Below are 22,847 nucleotides of genomic sequence, written 5' to 3' on the forward strand. Positions count from 1 at the left end.
AACATTGTATTGTCCACCTGTGGTAACATGACGGTTTATCAATGGTTTTATTAATGATAACTTCCTAGGGCCCTAAAGGATGATGCAAGCATCTCGGATTATATTGCTGACTGATTATGCACTCGGCCAGTAGGTGGTTTCATGTGCAAATGAAGCTTCAAGAAACGAACCCTTTGCTGAAGTGGTTCCATGCTTCGTGATTCAACCATGTCTTCCTCTCTGTAGAAAGAAACATGTATGTATACACATGTACATTAGGATAGAAAAAAATGGGTATATTTCTGTTTTTCCTTTTTATGTCAAACTCCTTGTTTGCGTCGCAAACTTTGCGGTTCAAGCTGATTCTGATTTATCTCATCAAAGGTTCATCGGAGATTCCTGTGTGACAGCTTTGCTGCGATTCACGGTGACATTTACGTCGCCTCCACACATCTTCCCTCGGCCGCTGGAGCCTTTTCCGGCTGACTGTTGCGGGATCTCGCCGTTTTCGCCGACTGCACTATGACGTCACTGCGTCAGCGGCTGAAAATGCCTGCGTCGGGACGGGGGCACGGAACTGCTGAGGGGTTGACGAATAAACATCGGAGATGAAGGGAGAGAGTAGGTTTTGGCCAGCGAAGTGGACGCTGCAGCAGTAACCTGTCAGTATCACGACTCCCCCGCAGCCTCCCCGCGTAGCGGACGTTGTATGAGGACGCCGGGAGAAAGGGCTTTGTTCGCGGTGAGGTAGCGAATGTAGGAGAGCGCAGGGGAGGGCTGTAGCTGCTGGGCTTTTTGGAGAAACAACATGGCTGCGGCGGAGCTCGAATGGATCCCGGAGACCCTGTACAACACCGCTATCTCGGCTGTGGTGGACAACTACAGCCGGTCCAGAAGGGACATACGCTCGCTGCCGGAAAACATCCAGTTCGACGTCTACTATAAGGTGAGATGTAGCAGTCATGGCGCCCAGGTGTGTCTGCCAGGCTGGTCTGGCTCTCTCCGATCAGCTGCTGCTAGGGCTCATGCTAACCTTAGCTCGGCACCGAAGGCTCAGATGGACGTATCCAGGGGAAATGGCTTAAAGGCGGATAAGACAAGACTTCAGAAATGAACTAACACTACAGATCGTCACACTTTGAACACTTCGGGCGATGCATGTCGTCTGTTATTTAAAGCCAGGACTTTAGCGATGTCCTCTAGTTGACAGCATCTTTGGAGGAGTCCCTTACGATCATTACTGGTTTATTTTCCTACAATTGGGTGAAGACTGCGCTGCTATGGGATGTGTGTGTTTCTGGAGAGCAGTGTCGGCAGGCTGTCAGAACCAGGCAAACACTGAATTGTCCTGAAAAGGTTAACAACTAAAACAGCTGGACGTCTGTTCTGAGGCTGGAGACGTTCTGCTCCCCATCCAGGAAGCTTTCTCAACTCAAAATGTCTGGAGTAGTGTGGGTTCCACCTTTTAGAGCTTAGGTTCACATGGAAATCCACCTGGGACTGCTGAACTGGTACTGGTAAGCAGTGGGATGGAGAGCGGAACCTGTGATCCAGTATCTGCCACTCCAGAGCTGGTCCTGAGTCAGCAGCAGGGAGCCAGGCTGACTGCTGGGGCTCTTTAACATGCCTGGTTTTTCAGGATTAGCAGCTGTTCTTCAGATCGCTGCAGATAAGGGGACGTGCAGAAAAAGGTGCAGGGAACTTTTCCACAGGGCAGGCTCTTTATTTCCCACCCCCAACCACTAGGCCTCGACATGGTAAGGTTCTAGTGTTAAACCTGGACCGGTTCCAGAACTGGGTCTCTGCTGCTTTGGGTTAGTTCACCAATTCAGGGCCTTTTATTTTAGCACCCACAGGTTAACGTTTAACCCTTTCTTTCTTCTATTTCATATGGTAAACTGACCGTTGTGTCTCTATACACTTTAAAACGTCTGTTTATCCGTTTAGATGCTGTATTTTCATCAAATAGCCATGAAATTGCTGAATGTGGTGTATATTAGTTTATTTCCTGAAGAGTTTAGTGTTTGTCTCCTGTAGTTGTTTGTGTTGGCCAAGTTTTGACCTGCTAGTCAGCGCCATGGTTCCCATGAAATCCTCAGCACCTCAGAGATCATTCACTCCGCCTCTAAGTTTGCTGGTGACAGCAGCCACTGGGACCACGGGTTTGTCAAGAAGAGTACGTGTTTTCTGTTCTCCCGCATCAGGTAGTAACAAGAACTGTTCCTACGGAGCAAACCCGACAGCTGGAACACACGGCTGGGTTCTCTGTTAGAAGCCACCGAGGATCTCTTTCAGTCCTGCGCCGCAGGATTGGTGCGTCAGTACGCTCTGACTTGACCCACATATTCAAAATGACTGACTTTTTACTCATTTTACAGCCAATAGATTCCCAATATATTTCATGTTCTTTTCATCACCTATGTGTAACTGGTCAGAAAGTATCCGTTCCTGCATTGCAGCCGGCAGTACATCAGAAAGTCATTGGCGGTAGAAGGCATGGCTGCTGATAAGATAGCTAAAAGTGTTCTTTAAAACACACTATGGCAGCATGGCAATTCTAAACAGACCCGGATCCCTGAGTACAAAGACAAATACATGAGATTGGTTAACATGTTCAGCATAGAACGTTTGATGGGAATCAATATTTGGTTTTGTCTGCAGTTCTTCTTGCCATGAGACATGTGAAGGTACCCTGCTAGCTTCAGGCTGTTAAGCCTGGTTAACACGGCAAGATTTAAAAATGGGTGGCCGATTTTTTTATTTTATTTTTTTAAACCCTGAGAGACACCACACGTTAACGATGAAAGAATCCTAGATATAGCAGGTTTGCTCGTACGCTGTGAGGTGTCCGGTGAGACGGCACACCACACACCAAATGGATTTTACTCTAGATCATTCGGGTGTCGGACGTGAAATCTTGTGAAATCCCTCAAGATCAGACGTGAGGTCAGAGTAAATCAACATGGACGACCAGGAAGAACAATGGCGATAGTTTTAACAGAGAAAAAAAGAAAAGATGTTTAAACGAGTGGAGACGGCACAAAGAGGTGCTCTACGTTTGCTGTACTATGATATGGAAGTGACCTGTGTTTTTTTTTTTCTTGGGGTTTCCCTCACCTCGCTTTCTGATTGGCTACAAGTCAGATTCAACAGGCTGCCTGCTCGTTTGTCCTCAGGGGACACCGGGCCTAGACAATCCAACACGTTGAATGTCCCCGATTTGATGTCGGCGGGGTCCCAACGTTCTACCGGGCGGACCAGATCGCCCTTAACACGCCACACACGGCAGGAATAGCTCATAAGATTATCTTCAGAGCCACCCCGATAGTCGCCGTCTGTAGGAAATGGAAGATGGAGGCAAAAATCGGGCTAATTCTCCTGCCGTGTGAACCAGCCTAAATGCATAAGTTTGTAAGCCTAAGCTGGACCACAATGATCTTGGATCATTCAGATGGTTCATATTATTTATTTTTGCCATTTTGTGCCTATTTTGTTTCTTGGACGTTATGTACAAAATCCAGCTATCTGCAAGTGGATGTTTTGTACATTGGTTTGCTGACAGTTGAACTTTACTGCTCATTTAAGCCTTCTGAGGTTCACAAACTCCTCTTTGATGAACTGCTGAACAAACACTAAGCAGTGGCTGAGTGGCGACTACTTACAGCGGAACCCAGACAAAACGGAAACTTTGATGATTGCACCGGACAGTGCCGCGTCTGACGTTAAACAGTAACTGGGTGATTTTAGGAAGCGTCGTCTCAGACATTTAGGTGTCGTTTTTGATGAAGTGTTTTTCCCTGGAGCATCATTTAAACACTTAAAGCTGCAGTGGGTAACTTTTGTGTAAATGTTTTTTTTTGTTTTTGACATATTTCTTAAAACTGTCACTATGTCCTGACAGTAAAATATGAGACAGATAATCTGTGAAAAAGTCTCTACTCAGTGGTCCTACTGCCACAGCAGAAATACACCACTCCCGGTCAGAAACAGCCAATCAGAGCCAGGAAGAATGTCTGGCTCTGATTGGTTGTTAACAGTGTCAGCTGCTCACAGCTCTACTGTCATTCAAGCTTGTCGGTGGGCTGCAGCTGTGTGTAGAAACAACCTGCTTTACAGGAAAACTGCCAGTTTCTGGAGAGGCACCTGCTCAGAGAACAAAGGCAGGGAAACATTGGAGCAGCACCGCAGGCTCCACTGTGGAGGGAGGGCTACAGCACAACACAGAGAGCAAGGCTTCAGACCTGAAAGGTGTGCTTGTTTACATTTTCAGGTCCACGTTTTTTTTTTCAGAACTCCCTACTTCAGCTTTAAGGTGATAATTAATGCTTTTGTCTTTATACGACAGGGCTGTTGTAGTGGCTCGTTTACTTGTTTCAATAAAAAGGGTCTGGCTCGTTTTCAGGTTGTCCAAAACTACTGCGATATGACCAGCTCGCTCAAACGGATGAACCTGTCTAACCACTGTTTAAAAACAGGCTGCTGTTCACTGATTGGCCAGGGATGAGGAGAAGCGAGGTTTTCTCTGAGGAAAAAGTTAACTGAAGAGAGACAACATTGATATTAAGGACCGCCATGAACGAATGGGTCAAACCAAAGTATAACTACTATTCACAAACCATAAACCACGCCTTAAGGAAACAAAAACAAAAAGGACCCTTCAGTTTTCCATAGGCAAAGGATTAATAACTAAAATCAGATCCGTGGATTTAGTGAGGCTTTCTCTCATTTTACATTTAAGGCTGCTAAGTTTTGTCTCTAAAGAGTGTTTGGTACAAAAAGTTGTTCATGGCTGCTGATCAAAACACTGAGTGTGGGAGGAGGGAGAAGGCGGAGGGCAGCTGCTTGGTGCAGCAGACTGCGGCAGCTCTGGATCCAACCCAAAGGACATGCCGTCCAATCAGCGCAGCGCGACTGTCCTACCTATGAAAATAATTTCCCTGCGGTCAAAAGTCTTGTTTTGTGTTTGTTATTGCCGTGGCTGAGGCAGAAACTTCCTGATGAAGCCCTGAATTTTAACTCCGTAAGACAAACTTTGGAGCAGATCAGACAGTCACGTCTCCCCTCTCCTCCTCTGTCACACGCACCCCCACCCCAGCATTTCACGACGACGGGTCAGAGCAACAGGACGGTAGTCATTGAGGCAGGTGATGGATACTTTTTTGGGCCCAGGAACAATGATGGAGGACTTGAGACAGGCAGGGAGAGGTTGCAAATGTCCTGAAGGAAGACCCCTGCAAAGTGGTCAGCACATGACAGCGTCTGACCTGACACCATGTCTGGAGCTGCATCATTGTTGGTGTTGGCCTTCTTTAAGCAGGACGTGACTTGGTGCAGCTGTAGGACGAGGCTGATGTTGCACTTCTGGCTGAGGAAGATGTTCAAGCCTTCTGCTGCTTGGAGAGCTGACGCGTGCCAAGAAGCTGTTTAAGGCGTTGGGGTGAGCTGGGTCGTCGCCGAGCTGCTGATCGTTGTGCTTACAATCCGTGATAGTCCTGATGCGTCTCCAGGTGTTAGGTGGGTTGTTGCTAATGAAGTGGTCCTCGATTATGCTACTTGTACCTGTGCTCTACCATCTGGATGCCTTTTTCAGCTCACTCCTAGCCCTGCTATAGATACAGCTAGCAGACACTATCGGGATCAACGCTCGGCATACGTTGTTTTATTTGAAGATGTACATTTTTTTAATGGTCAAAATACGTGACTATGCCCTTTAAAGCAGAACCCAGATAAACAGCGTCACTAAAGAGCTGTTGAGGCAGATTACTCCCAGGCTAGACGCTCACCCAGTGGCTGCGGTAGAAGAGCCAGCTTTCACTTGTGGTGAACAGTGAAGGCTTTACTATGGAGCGTATAACAACTTCCACCTCAGTGCGTTCTGATGACAGGCTAGACATCAGCAAGCTCTGTTTGTTTCAACTCATGACCGGCATTGTCCACAGAATCATTGAAACCTCCTGAGAAACGCTGCTGACTATTCGCTGTTGCGTAATGTCCACAATGTCATTATGATTGTCTGCTAACCAACCCCTGTGCTTCTGTCACCGACTCTTCATCTTTGTGTTTCAGCTTTACCAGCAGGGCCGGCTCTGTCAGCTGGGAGGAGAGTTCTGTGAGCTGGAGGTGTTCGCTAAAGTGCTTCGGGCCTCAGACAAACGGTAAGAGCTTCATTACAGCCAACCCCTTCAGCTGTCCTCCATTTAGTTCTCGGTCTCTTCTTTTTCTCTTCCAGGGCCCGTCTCTTTGTTTCTGAGCATTATTAACATGCAAATGGTGTGGCCAGGTTCATGTCACCAAGCCATGCTGATGGATGTTGTGTTGGTTCGTTCTAGTGTGACGGGTTCATGAATCGTGTCGTTTAGTCCTACGTGTGTGGACAGAAAACTAGTAGCTTTTCTTGATGTAGATCCATCTCAGACGGTTAATATAAACCCAGAAGCACATCAGCATTTTCAGGCTTGTTTAATTTGTTTAATTCTTATAAAGTTAACCCAGAAAGTGTATTTTAATTTAAAAGGTGCTGAACAACAACTCCATTAAGGTGATGTGCGCTCTCACTGCTTAAAGGAGCAATAAGCGATATTTCACCAATAGGTGGTGCTTGAGCACCGTCTAGACCAAAACAAGATATGTGACAAGCCACGCCTCTTTCTACCTTCACTCCAGCTGATACGCGGCCCCTCTGTTCCCTTCTCACACGTCGCCTCCAATGTGCATTTTTCTAAAGGATAAAAACATAGCAAAGCAACATTGCCTTTCAGAGGAACATTTCTAGTGAAGGAGTGAGTCTTTATAATGCCGTTAGCAAGAGAACATTTTGATCTGCTGCGGTGTTCTCCACCATGTTGCTCCAACACCACTCTGCTCTGACGGTGGCATTGGGGGCAGGGAGGGCTAAGCCCTGAGTGGCAGCTGTTCACGTGCACGTACGTGAACACGCGTCCGGCCGGGCTATGTAAACAATAGGCTGCAGAATAACATAGAGATGCAATGTGACGTCACACTGTAGTCCATCTGAAATATTACCTTTAATTCTTCACATCACTATTTTTTTTTTTTCTGTTTATCTAAAATAATGTCGCTTATTGCTCCTTTAAGTTGGTTTATAAAGCTGAAGGAAATTCTAAGTTTCTGCACAATAGTGTTTAAAAGTGGTGAAAAAGAGTGAACTTCATCTACTGTAGTGTTTTATACTTCTTCTATAAAATTCCACTTAATTCACAAAATCCTGTATTTTCTCTTTAAATTTTCAGAATTTTAGGGTTTTAAAAGTCAGAACACTTTTTCACCCAAGAAAGTATCAAACTATGTGGTTAATGTTACATTTTAATACAAAAATAAAATATTTGTGATCAGATTATTAAAAGGTAAAAAAAAATTAGCCACTAGTGCCACAAAAAATCCAGAAAAAGAAAATGAAAAACACTTGGTCTGTTAGTGAAAACCAGTTTTGTGAGATTCAAACAAGACCGCTTCTGTCATTACTCCAGTGTTACAGTGGATCCAATTTATCACACAGTTCCAGCTGCATTTTCTCCAACAGAAGTTACCAGCATGTTCTGATCAGTCGCCCCCTGATCTATTGAAATCACCCACAGCATTTTCTGATTATCAATGTGTCATTGCTAAAGCGGTCATATCCTTTTTTTTGTACAAAGCATGGCCTAAACCTTGTAAAAAAAAAAAAAGAGGTGGAATAAATGCTTCTTAAATTCCTGGTAGCTTGTATTATTGCTGAGGAAAGATACCCAGCAGTGTTGGTTTACAACACAACAACAATGAGTGATCTGAGAGTCCAAATATAATAAAGCCATGCTCCTAACTAAAATAACCCTGACTCCACTGAAGGCACATGTACAATGATGATTACTAAGGCTGCGGACTGAAGGACTCGCCAATATCACCAGAGTGGTGCAAAACTTTCTTGAATGTAGCACCAATAATAATGACTGTTATAATTAAACAAGTAGCACAGATGACTGAACACGTTCTTTTTCTTTTTTTTCCTCTCACCCATTTGCAACCATTTTGGTGTTTTTTATCTGCTTTGCTCTGTTTAACGGAACTTAAACTCATTTTCTAGACTAAGATGTCCTTTTCTTGGTATTCCCCTGTTCAGGAGCCTTTTTAGGCCTTAGCTTGATCAGCACAGCACTCCTAAATTAACTCTCCACTAGGAAGTGTAATTTCACACTGCAGTGAGCCTAATTTGTTTCATCTCCACTCTGCCTGTGACCTGTGAGGAAATGCAGAATTCCTAAGGGGGCAATAATCGATTAGCTCCCTGACCAAAAGCCTGAGGATGTTGTTAGTTTTTGGGGGTGGAAGATCAAGATCCTTCTTTAATGAAGCTGCAAGTAACATTTAAGGAAACATTTGCATTCTGTTAAAAAAAACCAAAGGAGTACTTTTTTTTAGACAAAAGGATCATTAAGTAAACAATTTGACATATTCCAGGGACATTTAAACATAAATTGTTCTGTCTTTAAAACCTTATTGGTAAATGAAAGGGGAGTAGTCCTGTGAAAGTTAGAATTTTAGTGTAGAGAAAAACCCCCGTTGAGACGTAAACAGGAGTCATCTGACTGTCCACGTATAGGGGAAAAGGAGGACACGGTTAACAGCCTGATTTCCCTTTGGTTGGTGAAGTATTATTGCACCGAATGAAACAAATTCTTTGTTTAAACTCATGATCAGCCGTACTCGTCAAAGTCATGAGATGTCAAGACTTTAACGTTAACAAACGCTAACATTTTGGCTTTAAAAGAACCAGTTATCAAACTCTTTGGATCCTAAAGTCACTGTTTGGTTGGTCTAAACTAATATTAACTGCAGGTTTTATTTCAGAAAGTGCAAACTATCCCTTTCTTGTGTAAGTAGATCTTTATGACTCGATGCGTTCTTGGTGATGTAAGACCATAGCAATATGGGTTTATTCGTGTATACTCCACTGTTGGCATGTGCCAGGCTGCCAGGCTTTTTTCTGTTTGCTGTTTGTTTTGGGACACATGTAACAAGAATTTAAGAAACTTTAAAAGTTTTTGTTTCTTTAGTAAATAAAATTGTGGATCATTAGCTTTTACTCTTGGAGCAGTGGATAATATTCCCTTGAACCAAAGACAATTTTTGCTCATAGGGGAGGACTTTCATCTGGACTGTTAGGACAGTGTTTTAGCTAATTGTAGTTTTTATTGCTCTACTCGCAGCAGACAGAAGACCCCTTCACTCTTTCTAGAACAGTTCACCTATGACAAAGGTCTGCATGCAGGGAACTGCATCATGGTGAAATAGCCATCAAGATAGCTCTCAAATAGACAAAGAACTCCGCTGGATCAATCGTCTGGTGCTGCTGTCACGAAGAACACATTAAGCAAATGCACATTTACCTGCAAAACATCCCCGTGTTTACTTTGGGTCAGGAACTGTTTTGAGCTTTGGATGAACTTTAAACACTGGAAGCTCTTCTGGCTGCCTGCGACATGCTGATTTTCCTTTCTGTCCCTGTGGCAGACATCTGCTGCACCACTGCTTCCAGGCCCTCATGGACCACGGGGTGAAGGTGGCTTCGGTCCTGGCCAACTCGTTCAGCCGCCGCTGCTCGTACATCGCAGAGTCTGACGCCCATGTCAAAGAGAAGGCTATCCAGTTCGGCTTTGTGCTGGGTAAAGTTTTCGCATTTAGCTTTACACACACACCTTCACCCTAAACCTAACCTTTACCACTACAAACCTAATCCTATCCTAAAATCTCCTCACTTTGCTAGTAAATTTATCACTCAACTCCAAACACACGCACACATATTTGTTTTAAATATAAAGTGAGGCCCTTGCCTTCCATTAATTTTCATTCCTTTCTATGGCCTTACCATCACCTTAACCGTAACCTTTACCTGTAAATCCCTAACCTAAGCCTAATTGACAACTTGGTCCTAAACCTAACCCTTAGCCCAGAAAAAAGTGAGGACGGAAAAATGTCCTCACTTTACAGGAAGGTCCTCACTTTTCTAGAGAAATTTTCTAAAGCCTGGTTTATGCTTGACGCATCTGTGAGGTCCGCGCTGCCATGTAGTCATCTTTGGCTACCACACCCCTCTGCAAGGCCAAAGGTTTCTGCTCCGCTCACCTAGGAAATTTTCTAGCCACGCAGACAATCCCGCGCAGAAAAACATGGCTGCCGAGTAAGCGCTCCTTCTGGCAGAGGTTTGTAAATGTAGACATCTTAATGACACGGCCCTGAAAAGATCACCATGATCAACAAACTGTTAACAATTCCTGGACAGAAATCGCGTCACTCTTGGAAGAAAGTAACAGGCTTAAATGTTGGAAGTAACTGTGTTTTCTACTTCTACGTGTAGCGTGATGTGGTACGCTTGGCGCAGGAGCGCAACACTGCCCTCTAGAGTGTAGGAGAGAAAGTGCTGCTTCGGAGGAAAAACTGCACGGAGCATAAATGTTGCAGACGTGTCGGCACGTCTCATTTCCATGCAGAATGTACATGCGTCAAGCATAAAGCAACCTTAACTCAGTTCCAAGTACTAGAACACACCCAGTGATTGGACGGAAGGTGTCCTGGCTAGGTCCTTGGACTTGCGTCTGTATGAGTCTGTGTGGCTCGTGTTTTTCTGCTGCTACTGCTGACAGATTCTTAAACAGTGTGAGAACATTGTGAGATTGTGCTTGCAGACTGAAGTGCTAAGTCACTTATTGGTGTAAGGGTTTGTCTTTGCTTCCAGGGGGCTTCTTGTCTGACGCTGGCTGGTATGGAGATGCAGAGAAAGTGTTTCTGTCGTGCCTACAGCTGTGCACGCTCCACAGTGAGGTGCTCCACTGTTACCGAGCGGTGGAATGCTGCGTCAGGTGAGTCCCGGAGGCGTCTGTCAGCTAGTCCACCTGGAGTTGTTCTCCGTGAGTTTACACTCACAAACAAAAAAAGCAAAACTTTTCCTCTGTCAGACTCCGCCCAGGCCTGTTAATGTCGTCTACTCTGTTGCGTTTCCTTTGTCTGGAGATGATCCAGCTACTGTCTGACGGCCACCCTGAATACTTGAATAGTTGAAAGCTGGTGGATTTCTTCTTTTCTTGTTCCTTGAAGATGTTTCAGCTCTGAACTGAGCTTTTTATTGACCCTTTTTTCCTATCGCACCACACGTCTATCAGTCAATGTCACTTTGAAACAATTCCTATTACTTTGTTCTCTAGGGATAGCTAAACTTTCTGTATGCATTATTAAATATAGTCTTCATCATACAGAAGACTCATAATGCCATTAAAGTAGCACCCTGAACCAGTTTATTACTCCAGGTCAGTTTGGATAGAGATGGTGATGTGAGGAGTCTTTCTAGTTAAATGAACATTGAATGGCAGCTCTCTGAACACAGAAGAGCAAAGGAAGACAGAGCTAGAAAGACTCGACTGCTAAAGCTTCCTCCTCCTGTTTAAGGCTGCTCCATGTCCGCAACGGCAACTGTAAGTACCACCTCGGGGAGGAGACCTTCAAGCTTGCTCAGTCTTACATGGATAAACTAGCCAAACATGGCCACCAGGCCAACAAGGCGGCGCTGTACGGCGAGCTCTGTGCCTTGCTCTTCGCCAAAAGCCACTACGATGAGGTGAGGATGTTTAACACCTTACGGCTCCGACTGCGGTCGCGCTGAAAGTTCTGCTGCTCATCTGTCTGGTCTCTGGTTGTCTCCTAGGCGTATAGGTGGTGTATAGAAGCTATGAAGGAAATTACTCCAGGACTGCCTGTCAAAGTAGTTGTAGATGTTCTCCGACAAGCATCCAAGGTAACTCTCACAAGCTTTGGTTGACACACAAATGCTGTGGCATGCATTAAGCATTTGTACCCATAATACTGCTTCACATGTAACTGTACAACCACAAACTGAAGCATGTTTTTATTCTGCTTTAATGTAATTGACCAGCACTACAGAGTACGTACTTTAATTCACGACAAATGCCGCCATAAGGCAAGAGCATCCAGCCTCTGTCCAGAAAGCCATAGTGGATCCAGTCCAGTCATACAGATGGATCCATTCACTGATTTTAGGCTAAACTCAGTTTAATGCAACAAGAAAAAGAGAAGCACTGAGTAAACTGGGTTAATAATGAAATAAAATAACTTTTCACAGATAGGTCTTTTATTTGTTTTTTATAATGTCTATGTTGCTTAAACTTAGAATTCCTCACGGGCATGGAGGAGTTGGTGAGTCCTGTCCTCACTAACACTGTAGGCTGGATGTCTCTGTAATTGTCTCTAAACGAAAGAAGCCGTTAGAAAGCTCACTGCTTTAGGTGTTCTTCACCTGAGATGGGCCCAAACCTGAGGCAGGTAAAACTGTGGCACCGGCAGGCCTCCACAGTCACCGCATGTTCCATGTCTATATTAGTTGTCTGCCTGTGCAAATTCTCAGTTATCCGGGTCATCGTAAAAGCAAACAGGCTTAAACTGGAGGCAACGGGACTTTTGATCAGTTCTTTCTGAAAAACGCTTCGACGCCTGTCCATGAGTCCTAGAAAGGCGCATTATAGAAAGAACTGAGCGAATGTCCGGTTGCCTCCAGTTTCGCCCTGTTTGCTGTTTAGTTACCTGCTTTCTAATAAAGACTATATGTAAACAGGAAGAACTGTCAACATGGAATAATTAAGTGGATCATGTCTCTGAATGAAAGTGTCGTGTATCTCATTATTACATGGATCACATTTTATTCATTAGGGCTGGACAATTAGTTGATAGAGTTGTTTGTTGGTTGAACTTTATCTTCAACATGGATTGATGTCCTACTCAACAAGCTATTCTCCAGCCATGGAGTTAGTGCTAACATCAGCGTTATGCATCAGCCTGAACACGCCACACTGACAGTGAAACATGGTGCGACGCTTTTCTGCAGCAGGAGCAGGGAAGATGGATGGCTAGTGTCAGAAATACGGTGATTCTGCTAGGAAACTGTCAGAAGCTGGGCAATACTGGTCTGTACTTGATGACATCAACCCTGGAAATCAGCCAGAGCTACAGTGGAATGGTTCAGATCTAAGTATATATAATGGCCCACTCAAAGTCCAGCAATGACAATAGATGTTCAGACGCACCAGACCCAATCTGACTTTAGCTGTTAGCTAAAGAGCGGTCGAACAAATGTCACTCTAGATGTGCAAAGCTGTGAGAGAGGTACCACAAAGTGGAAGGGGGTTCTGCAAAGTATTGACTCAGGAAGGGATGAATTCATTTTTAATGTTTTATAGGTTAGGAAATGTATATATGTAGAGCATGTATGGTAATATTGAGAAAATGACAGTGATGAATGAGGAGTTTAGCTAGACGGTGCTAACTAAAGGTTGTCTCCCTGCTGCAGGCTTGTGTGGTGAAGAGGGAGTTCAGGAAAGCGGAGCAGCTGATCAAACATGCCGTGTTTCTAGCAAGGTAACCTGCTGTGTCTAACAAGGCAACTGCAGCTAAGTACAACATCCTTCTTTCTCCCGCTCTGTGACGCACTGTTTTCTCCCTCCCAGAGAACATTTTGGACACAAGCATCCCAAGTACTCCGACACGCTGCTAGATTATGGCTTTTACTTGTTAAATGTGGACAACATCTGCCAATCGGTTGCAATTTACCAGGTGAGCATAGGCCCTGAGTGCTGGTGGTTTTCAGCTTCTCCACTCTCACTGACTGGGTTGTTTTGCTGTGCTTATCGTAGACGGCCCTGGACATCCGACAGTCTGTGTTCGGGGGGAAGAACATCCACGTGGCCACAGCCCATGAAGACCTGGCTTACTCCTCATACGTTCACCAGTACAGCTCTGGGAAATTTGACAACGCTCTGTGAGTACAGTGAAGGGTAGAAATGTCTAAGGCTGCTGATTGGGCTGTGCTCATGCTCACATGACTCCTCAGTGTCCTCAGTCTGCTCTGACTCGGACAGTTTGAAGCGTGCCGCACACAAATGTCACACAAATTAAGGCTATAAAGCATGGAGGAATTGGGATTAATAAAAACAATGAAGTGCAGGGAAAAGTGGCTTTATACCAGATTGTGAGATTAAACTTTACTTAAATCACACTAAAGACTGCCTGTGAGTCATTCCTCCCAGCCGTTTCACTTTTTCTTCATCGCTTTAGAATTTGGATGGTGTGTGTGATTTATTTCCTGGACCAGAGGGGGCATATCATGCCTTTTTAATTGAGTCAGATCAGTTGTGCAGCAGGAACAGCCCTGTATTTGTAGAGCAACTCTGGGCCACCATAGTGTTGGCTTCAGGTCCCAGAGCAGGGGCCTGGACCAAGAAGCTGGACCAGTGGTTATCAAGGTAACCGCAGCTTCAGCATCATGAAGCATCATGAAGCATTTCCACTTCTCAGCAGAAAGCTGAGCTGCTCTGGTCAGGTTAGGGGGGTCAGATTAGAGATTAAACCAAAGAAGCACTGCCTCTCGACCCTTCGACAATACTGGAAACATGTAAAAAGATGATGTCTAAATGCGCTCCTCCTGACCTTCTTTCTGCTTATGGAGTTACACTTTTCCCTCTTAGTTCAGAAGAAAATCTTAGCAAGAGCCAAAACAGACTGATTAGTCTGGACCTTGCTCCTGTTAGAAGCTGGAAATGAACCTGGATTGTGTTGGTCGATTAAAATGCTTGTCGTTCATCATGAACCCAGAGCACCCCCTACCCTCCATACGCCACGTATTGTTTCTGTGCATTCTGCTCATTCATTGCTAGTGTTTATAAGGCAGATCATCTCTGTCTGATGGACTGAGTCCTTTTTGACTTTGTGCAACAACCCTGACTGTGATAAATCCTCTGTGCACAGTCTAAAATCATGACTGATTAATATGATAGTAATATTGCTGAGATTACAGAGCAGATAAATTAGCGGTGTTTTTGTTCTTAACCTGCTTTCTCCCTGCCTCTTCGTGGGGATTTCTCCTTTTATTCCAGCATAGCCACTTTTGCACACAGCTACAGTTGCTAACCCTAGTTTTGTTTAACAAGTTGATAACCAGCTTGCTAGCACCCTTTAAACGTGAGCTCCTATGTCAGGTTCCATTCCAAGAAATGCTTAAAAATGAGCCAAGGAGCAGAGAGGAAGGTTTCGGTGTCTCAGTCCTCCCTGCCGTCACTCTGACTCAGTCGCTTCTGGCCGGCCTGTAAACATCTGTTTGCTAGGACCTTCCTGTTTCTTGGAAGTGTTTATCCCAAACTGAAACATTTCTAACAGAGACTGAGTCATGTGACGCATCTGGATCACATGCTTTGCTTGTCCCCCAGTTTCCACGCGGAACGTGCCATAGACATTATAACCCATATCCTGCCTGAGGACCATCTTCTGCTGGCGTCTTCCAAGAGAGTCAAAGGTAAGGCGAGTTGGTTGGACCAGCTGGGCTGCGGCCCCCCGGTGCTGTAGTGGACAGCTTCCGTCCTGTAACTTTTAGCTGCATTCCTGCTCCAACGTGCTGAGTTTCAGCTCTGCAGAGGCCGGGGAGCAGCCATTCATCCGTTTCAGGTGTTCAGGGATGCAGCTCTCCAGGACTGGAGCTGGCCAGCGCTGCTGTAGGAAACATCTGTAGAGTTGTCCCCCACAGGACAAGATTTATCCACGGAAGCGTCTGTTTCCATAAAGGAATAGGTAGTCACCACTTAAGACATTAACACTTGTTTCCAACAGCCCTAATTCTGGAGGAAATCGCCATCGACTGCCACAATAAAGAGACAGAAGAGCGCCTCCTGCAGGAAGCTCACGACCTCCACCTCTCCTCGCTGCAGCTGGCCAAGAAGGCTTTTGGGGAGTTCAATGTTCAGACAGCCAAACACTACGGCAACCTTGGGCGGCTCTACCAGTCCATGAGGAAGTTTAAGGTGGGTGGTGGACCGTCTCAGGTTACCCTGATACGCAGATACGCCACACTCTGAGCAGACATCAGCTTCATTATTTCTGCTTTGGTCAGCATGCCATGAATGAACTTATGGCCTCAGGGGGTTTATGGAGTTTTGCTGGAGGTGATGTGAAGCACATTCTAGCACTAATGGATCAGTCCTGGCCACTACAGCAGCAGAAAGTTATATAGGTTAACATTCTGCTCTGAGAGATGCAGCGGTCAGACATCCTGATCCATGGTTTGTGTAAAGCTCTGATAAGCTCCTGTACAGCTCTCCCTGCATTCATTTGTACAATTAGGATTTCTCTTAAACACTAAGAAGCTATATGAGCAGCAGTTAAATGTTTTTCTTGCCTTCCAGCCGTCATTATTTATATTAGGGGAGTAGGTGTGATGTCACACCATGTGAGAGAGAGCAGTATTGTAAAACAGGGTTTGACTGTTTTAAAAAAGTAAGACAAAATGATTGTGTTCATATTATAAACAGTTGTTAGCATGTTCTTTTACCCGTTTGTTAAGCTCGCGTTAAACAGCAGGCGCTGTGTCCTCGGCCGAGTAGATCCTGAACTTGACTGTGATTTAGAAAAGACTGGCAGCATTTCTGGAACCAGCATGGTTCATGTCCGGTAGACAAAATGAGAAAACTAAGCCTCAGCGCTATGCTCTGTTCAGCCTTCCTGTTATCTGCACTTATTCAAACACTTTCTGATTTCTTTTTCAAACACTAACACTGAAAATGGCTTAACTTTGAATATTCTTTCTTTCTTACCCACTTCGGCACTAAAGTGTGTTGGTGCTGTAACCTGGAAGCTCCTAGATGGTCTGTTCATATATCAGAGAGGTCTGCAGTTTCTGATGGTCACTGGATAGGACAGGGGTCTGCAACCTTTGGCCCCTCCACTGTGGCTCTGACAATACCAAAAAGAAATGGGCTTTAATTCTAAAGGCCATAGGAAAGGGTGGTTTTAGTTTTCATATTTGTAGAAAGAACTCATAGTGTAAAATAGCCTATTTTCCCCTATGTAAAAGTTAGATGATTCATTTTGTTCTAATATCTGAAAACAGAAATAGATTTTAGTTTAGCTTTTAACAAAGTATTTAGTACATATTCATAAAATCTATTTTCAGCTCTAGACAAATATTATTGCGCAGCAGCAGGGGCAGGAGTGTCTCTGAATGGAGAAGGCTGCTGAGCCCAGGTTAGGTGTTCATAGGTGTGAACGTGGCCTGATTGATTTCCCTGTGCATCTGTTGTTATTCAGAGCCTAAAAAAGACATTTTCTTTCTTTTAAAATCTCTGTTTTTGGGTAAATGTGCCACCAGGAGGCAGAGGAGATGCACATCAAAGCCATCCAGATCAAGGAGCAGCTGCTGGGCCACGAGGACTACGAGGTGGCTCTGTCTGTGGGTCACCTGGCCTCCCTCTACAACTACGACATGAACCAATACGAGGACGCAGAGAGGCTCTACCTGCGCTCCATCGCTATCGGTCAGTAGGAGCAAAACCCAGCCACACACCACGAGCCGCATTTAGTGGCCCGGCTGGACGGCTGTAGTTTGATATGTGGTAAAGCCGTTATTGTTTGTCTGAATAGTAAGTCCTAAAAGTTCTTATTTTTTGGTACATGTTGACGCATAATCAGTTTGAACTTTTGCAACACAAAAGCTCAGATGGTTCCAGAGAGGCATTGTGTGACTCGTGTAGGAAGTGAGGATGCTACGTGTTGCTGTCTGGAGGAACCAACCTGCTGTTCAGCAGCCTGATGGACCCTCAGTTTAAAATCATATGCATCCAGCAGCCATTTCTGGCCTCGTCTTTAAGCCCACCTTAACTACCTTTGAGTTGTTTTGTGTTGCTCACGTTTAAAGTTTTTGAAAATGTTTGGGAAATATTTTGTTAGAGGTTTTATTCCAGCATCTGAATAATGGTTCCTTGGTGGTAATCGAAGCAAGGCCCTTCAACAGTAGCCTCGTGAGAGCATCCTGATCTCGCGAGCTTTCAAGGTTTCAGTCTGGCTACTCTCCGTTAAAGAAAATTTGGAGCCGTTCACCAAACGAACGTCCAATCAGCGTTGGCTTTGAGGCCGGTTGAGGTGTGACGCAACGAGAAGCGCGTCAGTTCAGTCTAAAGAACATGGCGGCTTCAGCCAATGAAACTAGCGTTAGCGTGGCTATCGAGCAAGTTTTATCAGAATTAAAGAGTATTTCTCTGCTGAGCTAACGAGCCTTTACCTGCAGCAGCAAGAGTAGCTTGGCTTGTGGTTGTGTTTTCAGAGCGACGACGAAGCATGTTGACGAGTACGTCATATGCTTCGTTGATCTGATTGGTTTATTTGGCCCGTCTATCACCAACATAGGCCAATCAGCTAACCAGTATTTTCGCCCCTTCCCAAATTTACTTCAACGGAAGGTTTCCAGATGGATATGCAGAGCAAATCCATCTGGCGGAGTCAGGTAACTTCAAAAGATCTTTGGTGTGAAAGTTTAATCTTTAGCTTTAATTTATAAAACTCTTGCCTCATTGTGGCTCTAATTTTACCAGATTATTTGCATCAAATTGCAGATTTTATATTTCGGAAACAGTTTCTCTAGAAGCCATGTAAAACTCTGCAGGACATCTGCTTTGGTTTTGATTGATGGATCCAATAATGACGGGAGAAATGATGTCACCACCGCCAGCGCTGACTTAGCGCTTTCAAAACAACGTCTCCATCAGCTTTCAGGAAGCAACAGCACCGATCATATTCCAGGCCTGGAAACCTCGGAGAACGTTTCACATTGATTTTGTGTATTTTCTACGTCTGGATGGGGATGGAAAGAAAGTTTGTTCGGCTTTATTTGGTTTCTTATTTTCCCAAAAGTGGTATCCACTCACACGTCCTTCTGTACAGCCAGCCACTCATCCATCCATCCATCCGTCTTTTCATCGATCACTCTAGGTCTGTCTTTCCATCCCTTTCTCAACCCTTCTATCTCTCCATCCATCAGTCACCCATCCGTCTTTCCCCCACCATCTTGCTGCTGTTTTTGCCGGTTCCACACTGAAAGCTGTGTGACGCTGTAAATATCTGCCTTAAATCATATTGACCTGATTTAAAATAATGTGCTGCTGTGTTTTTTGTTTTTTTTTCCTTCCTGACAGGGAAGAAGCTGTTTGGAGAAGGCTACAGTGGGCTGGAGTATGACTACAGAGGCCTGATCAAACTCTACAACTCGGTGGGGAACTACGAGAAGGTGTTTGAATACCACAATGTACTGTCCAACTGGAACCGACTGAGGGACCGGCAGTTTGCAGTAGCAGACGCTCTGGAGGACGTCAACACCACACCCCAGCAGACCCAGGAGGTGGTCCAGGCTTTCCTACAGGCTCAGAGCCTTGGCCCCACCCGCCCCTGTCTGGGCTAACACCCCCCCTCCCCACTTGTTCCAAAATGACAAGGAAAAACAGACATGGTTTTAGTCTGGTGAGACCACAAGTAAGAGGCCCAATGTGGCGCTTCAGTTGCTCACAGTGGATTAGTCAAATTGAGTAAATGTAACCATCACCGGCTGGTCGGTTGTCTCGATCGTCGCTGCAGCTGCCAGTACACACACAGACACACGTAGTCATTAAAAAAAAAGCATAAAGAAGTAGAGAAGACACCGCCATTAAAGCTCGTCAGTTCACTCGAACTCCAAGATGCAGCGTCGCAGAGCAGCGTGCCGCATTTCTCCACCAGAGCGAGCAAACGTGACCGAAGGAGGGACAAGTTAAACCTTCAGAGATCCTCTTCTCCTGGATGGCTGGCCTTTATCGTCTCCTGCAGAAAATCAGAGGACCTTTGGGCTGCGGGGTTAAGCTAGTGCCCTGAGTGTATCTAGACAGTAGGTGGACCCGGCAAGAAGTACTTGCATCAACCAGACCTTCCGTCATCATAGACGGAAACAGTTGGATATTTTTCACACTCATATACTTATATAATACAGCACGTTGTACTTTTTTAAGTTGAAGGTTTCTTGTAAGTTTTTGTTTTTTATTGGAGTGGACATGAATAAACTTCTTGCTCTGAAGCGCTTGCTGGCGTGAGAAAACCAACAGTGGAATGTGTTTCAGCCAGCGGGGATGTGACACACATGCAACAGGCTTCAGGTGTCATTTCTTCACTTTTTTTTTTTTTTCTTCCCCACCTCAGTGTGACGTTGGCCTAATTAAAATATCAACAATTTGTATGCAAAAGTCTATGATTATGTAGCCATTTGTTTCTGCGTCGTTACCAAGTCATGAAGTCTAAAACGGCTCTGTGTTGATGAGGGAGGGGGGTGCATTTCACCAGGTACTCCACTGAAGACAACCAGCCTTACACCAGCTTGCAGTTAAAGGTCTGTAGGTGGAGCCATACTTAAAAGTGCTTCAGAAACCACCTCCTTCCTCTAAGGGCACCACAAAGGGGACCAACATTATGTGCGAGTGTTGGCTTGCGCTTAAGGCTCTCACACTTTTGTTTTGCATGTCGTTGCAGCAGTGTTCATGTTTTTGTTCACTTCAAACATGACTGAGCCTCCGACAGTTTGTCCAGAATCTGTCCTGCAGAGCCACTGATGTCATTATTACCCCCTCAGAAAACAGAACTGGCTGAAAACAGTTTTTTTTTTTTTTTTTAACTGCTGTGTCACATAATGGCAACTTAAAAAGATGGAGACCCTCCAGTTGTTTTTGCAATAGTTTATCATTTTCATGCTTTTAATTTGAGTTCCATCAGTGCTGCATTTGAAAACATATTGGCTTCGGACTAGATGTGAGCTGCTTGCATTTAGCCTGTTGAAAACTGTGCCAAAAAAATTTAAAGTACCGTTTTTTTTTTTTGTTTTTTGCTTTTTTGTTGCCCTCTGGTGGTTAAACTGTGTAATAGCACCACTATAATGACCCTTTAAATTATTGTTCAATTTAACTTTGTTCCATGTTAGGAAATGTTCAAACTTTGACACAGAAAAAAAGTAAACCTGTGTCTTCATACACCACGTCTGTCATTTAAAGGTACAGTGCAACACTCTTGTAGTCCTAGATTCTGGCATCTGTCTGCAGGAAACCTTTTATGGATTTCCTCTGTGTTCCACCTAAAAAACAACATATGAAAATCAATTAATTTTAGATTTTGTTCATCCTGAAACAGATGAGGTGAGGCTGTAAGTGCAGAGCTGATGATGAAGACATCTGTAGCTGCGTAGTGCTGATGGCAGCTACAGGGTGTGTAAAGTGTTTGATTTAGGCCGAGCAAACAAATGTAGACAATATCTGCAGCTTTTCTCAAGAAACTTTGCCTTCAATAAACACTATGTTGGTGTTTTTATCTCCTAATGAATGAAGAAACGAGCTTTGCCTTCAACATGTTGTTGGAACCCCCCTCCCTCCAATTACTCTGCTGGCTTTCAGGACCTACTTCTGATGCTTGTTTCAACAAGAGTCTGTAGACCTAAGCAGCTGCAGAGCCACTTTCTGCTACAGATGGGTCAAAATGTTGAGTGTTATGATGATGAAATATGGACTTCAACTGCATTTCACTGGAACAAATCAACCCCTATGTGCTCCTTTTCTTTGAGTCTCATCAAAGATGGTAGTCTTTTCTGAGCCGCGGGCCTGAGGTCCGTTTCACGAAGCAGGTTTAGTGAAAACTATGAAATCAGGGAAACTCCGGGTTTTCCGTTTCACTCAACCTCTGCGCCTGAGTTTAACGCTGCTTGGTGAAACGGACCTCTGGAGTTGCTCTCAGGAGCTTCTGCATCTTATGCAATGGGTTTTTCTCTACCTGTGAACGTTGAGGGGAAAAGGGAGCAGTGCTGCTGGACGGTTGGTAAAGGTAAAGCGGTGACTCCCCCCTCCAGTAGTCTCGCCTGCTGTTTGGATCAGGTGATGGATACCAAATGCAAGGAGAGGACGTTTTTACTGTTGTTCTGTTACTGCTTCACTGTTAGATGCAAAAAATTAAAAAAAATATTAAAAATGTATATCATTGACCACAACACATTTTCTCTTCTGTTTTTATTTACCTAGAACTGTTTTTTGCTGTAGTTTCTGTGTTTTGTAGATAAAATCTCCACAGCCATGTGACCCACTCAGCTTTTCATAAATAGGTAGGAAACCTAAAGTACAGATTGTATTGCAAAAAATGGGAGGAAATCTCCTGATGTAATGTAATAGTTTTTTTTAAATATGGCATTCAAGCAATTTTCTTCACTTATGCTTTAGGTTGATGAGTACATTCTGTCTTCTTGGGGTATAAATCTGACACAAATGGCCTTTATTTTAAGCCACTGGACACTACTAAGGATTTATATTCGCCATCCAGCACTGTGAGGTGTAGATCTAAATAGAGCTGTTGTTCGCATGGATGACTTACTAATGTAGCAAGACAAAAACAATGGTTCTTCAAAGTAACAAAAACCATTTCACTTTGTCAAGGTTAACAGAACTCAACAGTGGGGGGGGGCATTCAGCGTGTGTTGCCATATCTGCAGAGAAATATATTTATGAGCGGGAACTGTGGTAAGAGAATGACAGGCTTTTTAAAAACATGGGCTCCAGGTCAGTAAGTGCTGTTCAAAGGTCTGCCTTTGCATTTTGGTTTCAGTTTTAGTTAAGTAACATGTTTAAAAAAGGGGGAGCAAAGTGTAGGTGATGACAGTTGCTCTGAAGGCTCATTAAGCCCTGCATTCTGGGACAGTGGTGCAGCTTTTGCTGAGGTCATGCAACAGTGGTACGGATCTCCACCCCTGAAGGTTAGACTGTCACCGAAGGAGGGACATGTGCTCTGTGGTGCTGGGGGAGTATGGTATGCTGGGGTCTTTGTTTAACCAAAGCAACATCTGATCTTCACTCCCAGAACAAAGTCGAAGTTGTGTCCAGTTAGGGTTAGGACTACCCCAATGATGATCAATTTATTTATATAGTACCTATTCACAACACGTCATCTCACACTTTACAAAGTCAAATTCAATCAAATCCTCCAGACAGATTGGTCAAAAA

The 22,847-nt window shown here is 44.5% G+C and overlaps 1 protein-coding gene across 1 annotated transcript; it reads left to right on the forward strand.

Annotated features, from left to right (window-relative positions):
- The first annotated feature begins 505 nt into the window (after positions 1-505).
- On the forward strand, positions 506-21,844 carry appbp2 (amyloid beta precursor protein (cytoplasmic tail) binding protein 2). The gene is made up of 13 exons (XM_012878718.3): positions 506-925; positions 6,046-6,134; positions 9,487-9,638; positions 10,709-10,832; positions 11,416-11,584; positions 11,672-11,761; positions 13,328-13,395; positions 13,485-13,590; positions 13,671-13,795; positions 15,240-15,325; positions 15,637-15,827; positions 17,171-17,336; positions 18,990-21,844. The coding sequence occupies exons 1-13, from the start codon at positions 788-790 to the stop codon at positions 19,250-19,252; spliced, it is 1,767 nt and encodes a 588-aa protein (XP_012734172.1). The 5' UTR covers positions 506-787; the 3' UTR covers positions 19,253-21,844.
- The last annotated feature ends 1,003 nt before the right edge of the window (positions 21,845-22,847 follow it).

The sequence above is a fragment of the Fundulus heteroclitus genome, chromosome 18 (genome assembly GCF_011125445.2).
Source record: "Fundulus heteroclitus isolate FHET01 chromosome 18, MU-UCD_Fhet_4.1, whole genome shotgun sequence".
Classification (NCBI taxonomy): Eukaryota; Metazoa; Chordata; class Actinopteri; order Cyprinodontiformes; family Fundulidae; genus Fundulus; species Fundulus heteroclitus.

Bases quoted from the DNA above. Each gene is read 5' to 3' on its own strand.
- appbp2 (XM_012878718.3), top strand. From the start codon at position 788: ATGGCTGCGGCGGAGCTCGAATGGATCCCGGAGACCCTGTACAACACC. The intron at 11,585-11,671 runs GTGAGGATGTTT...GTTGTCTCCTAG, and splicing joins CCAAAAGCCACTACGATGAG to GCGTATAGGTGGTGTATAGA. The intron at 13,591-13,670 runs GTGAGCATAGGC...TGCTTATCGTAG, and splicing joins AATCGGTTGCAATTTACCAG to ACGGCCCTGGACATCCGACA.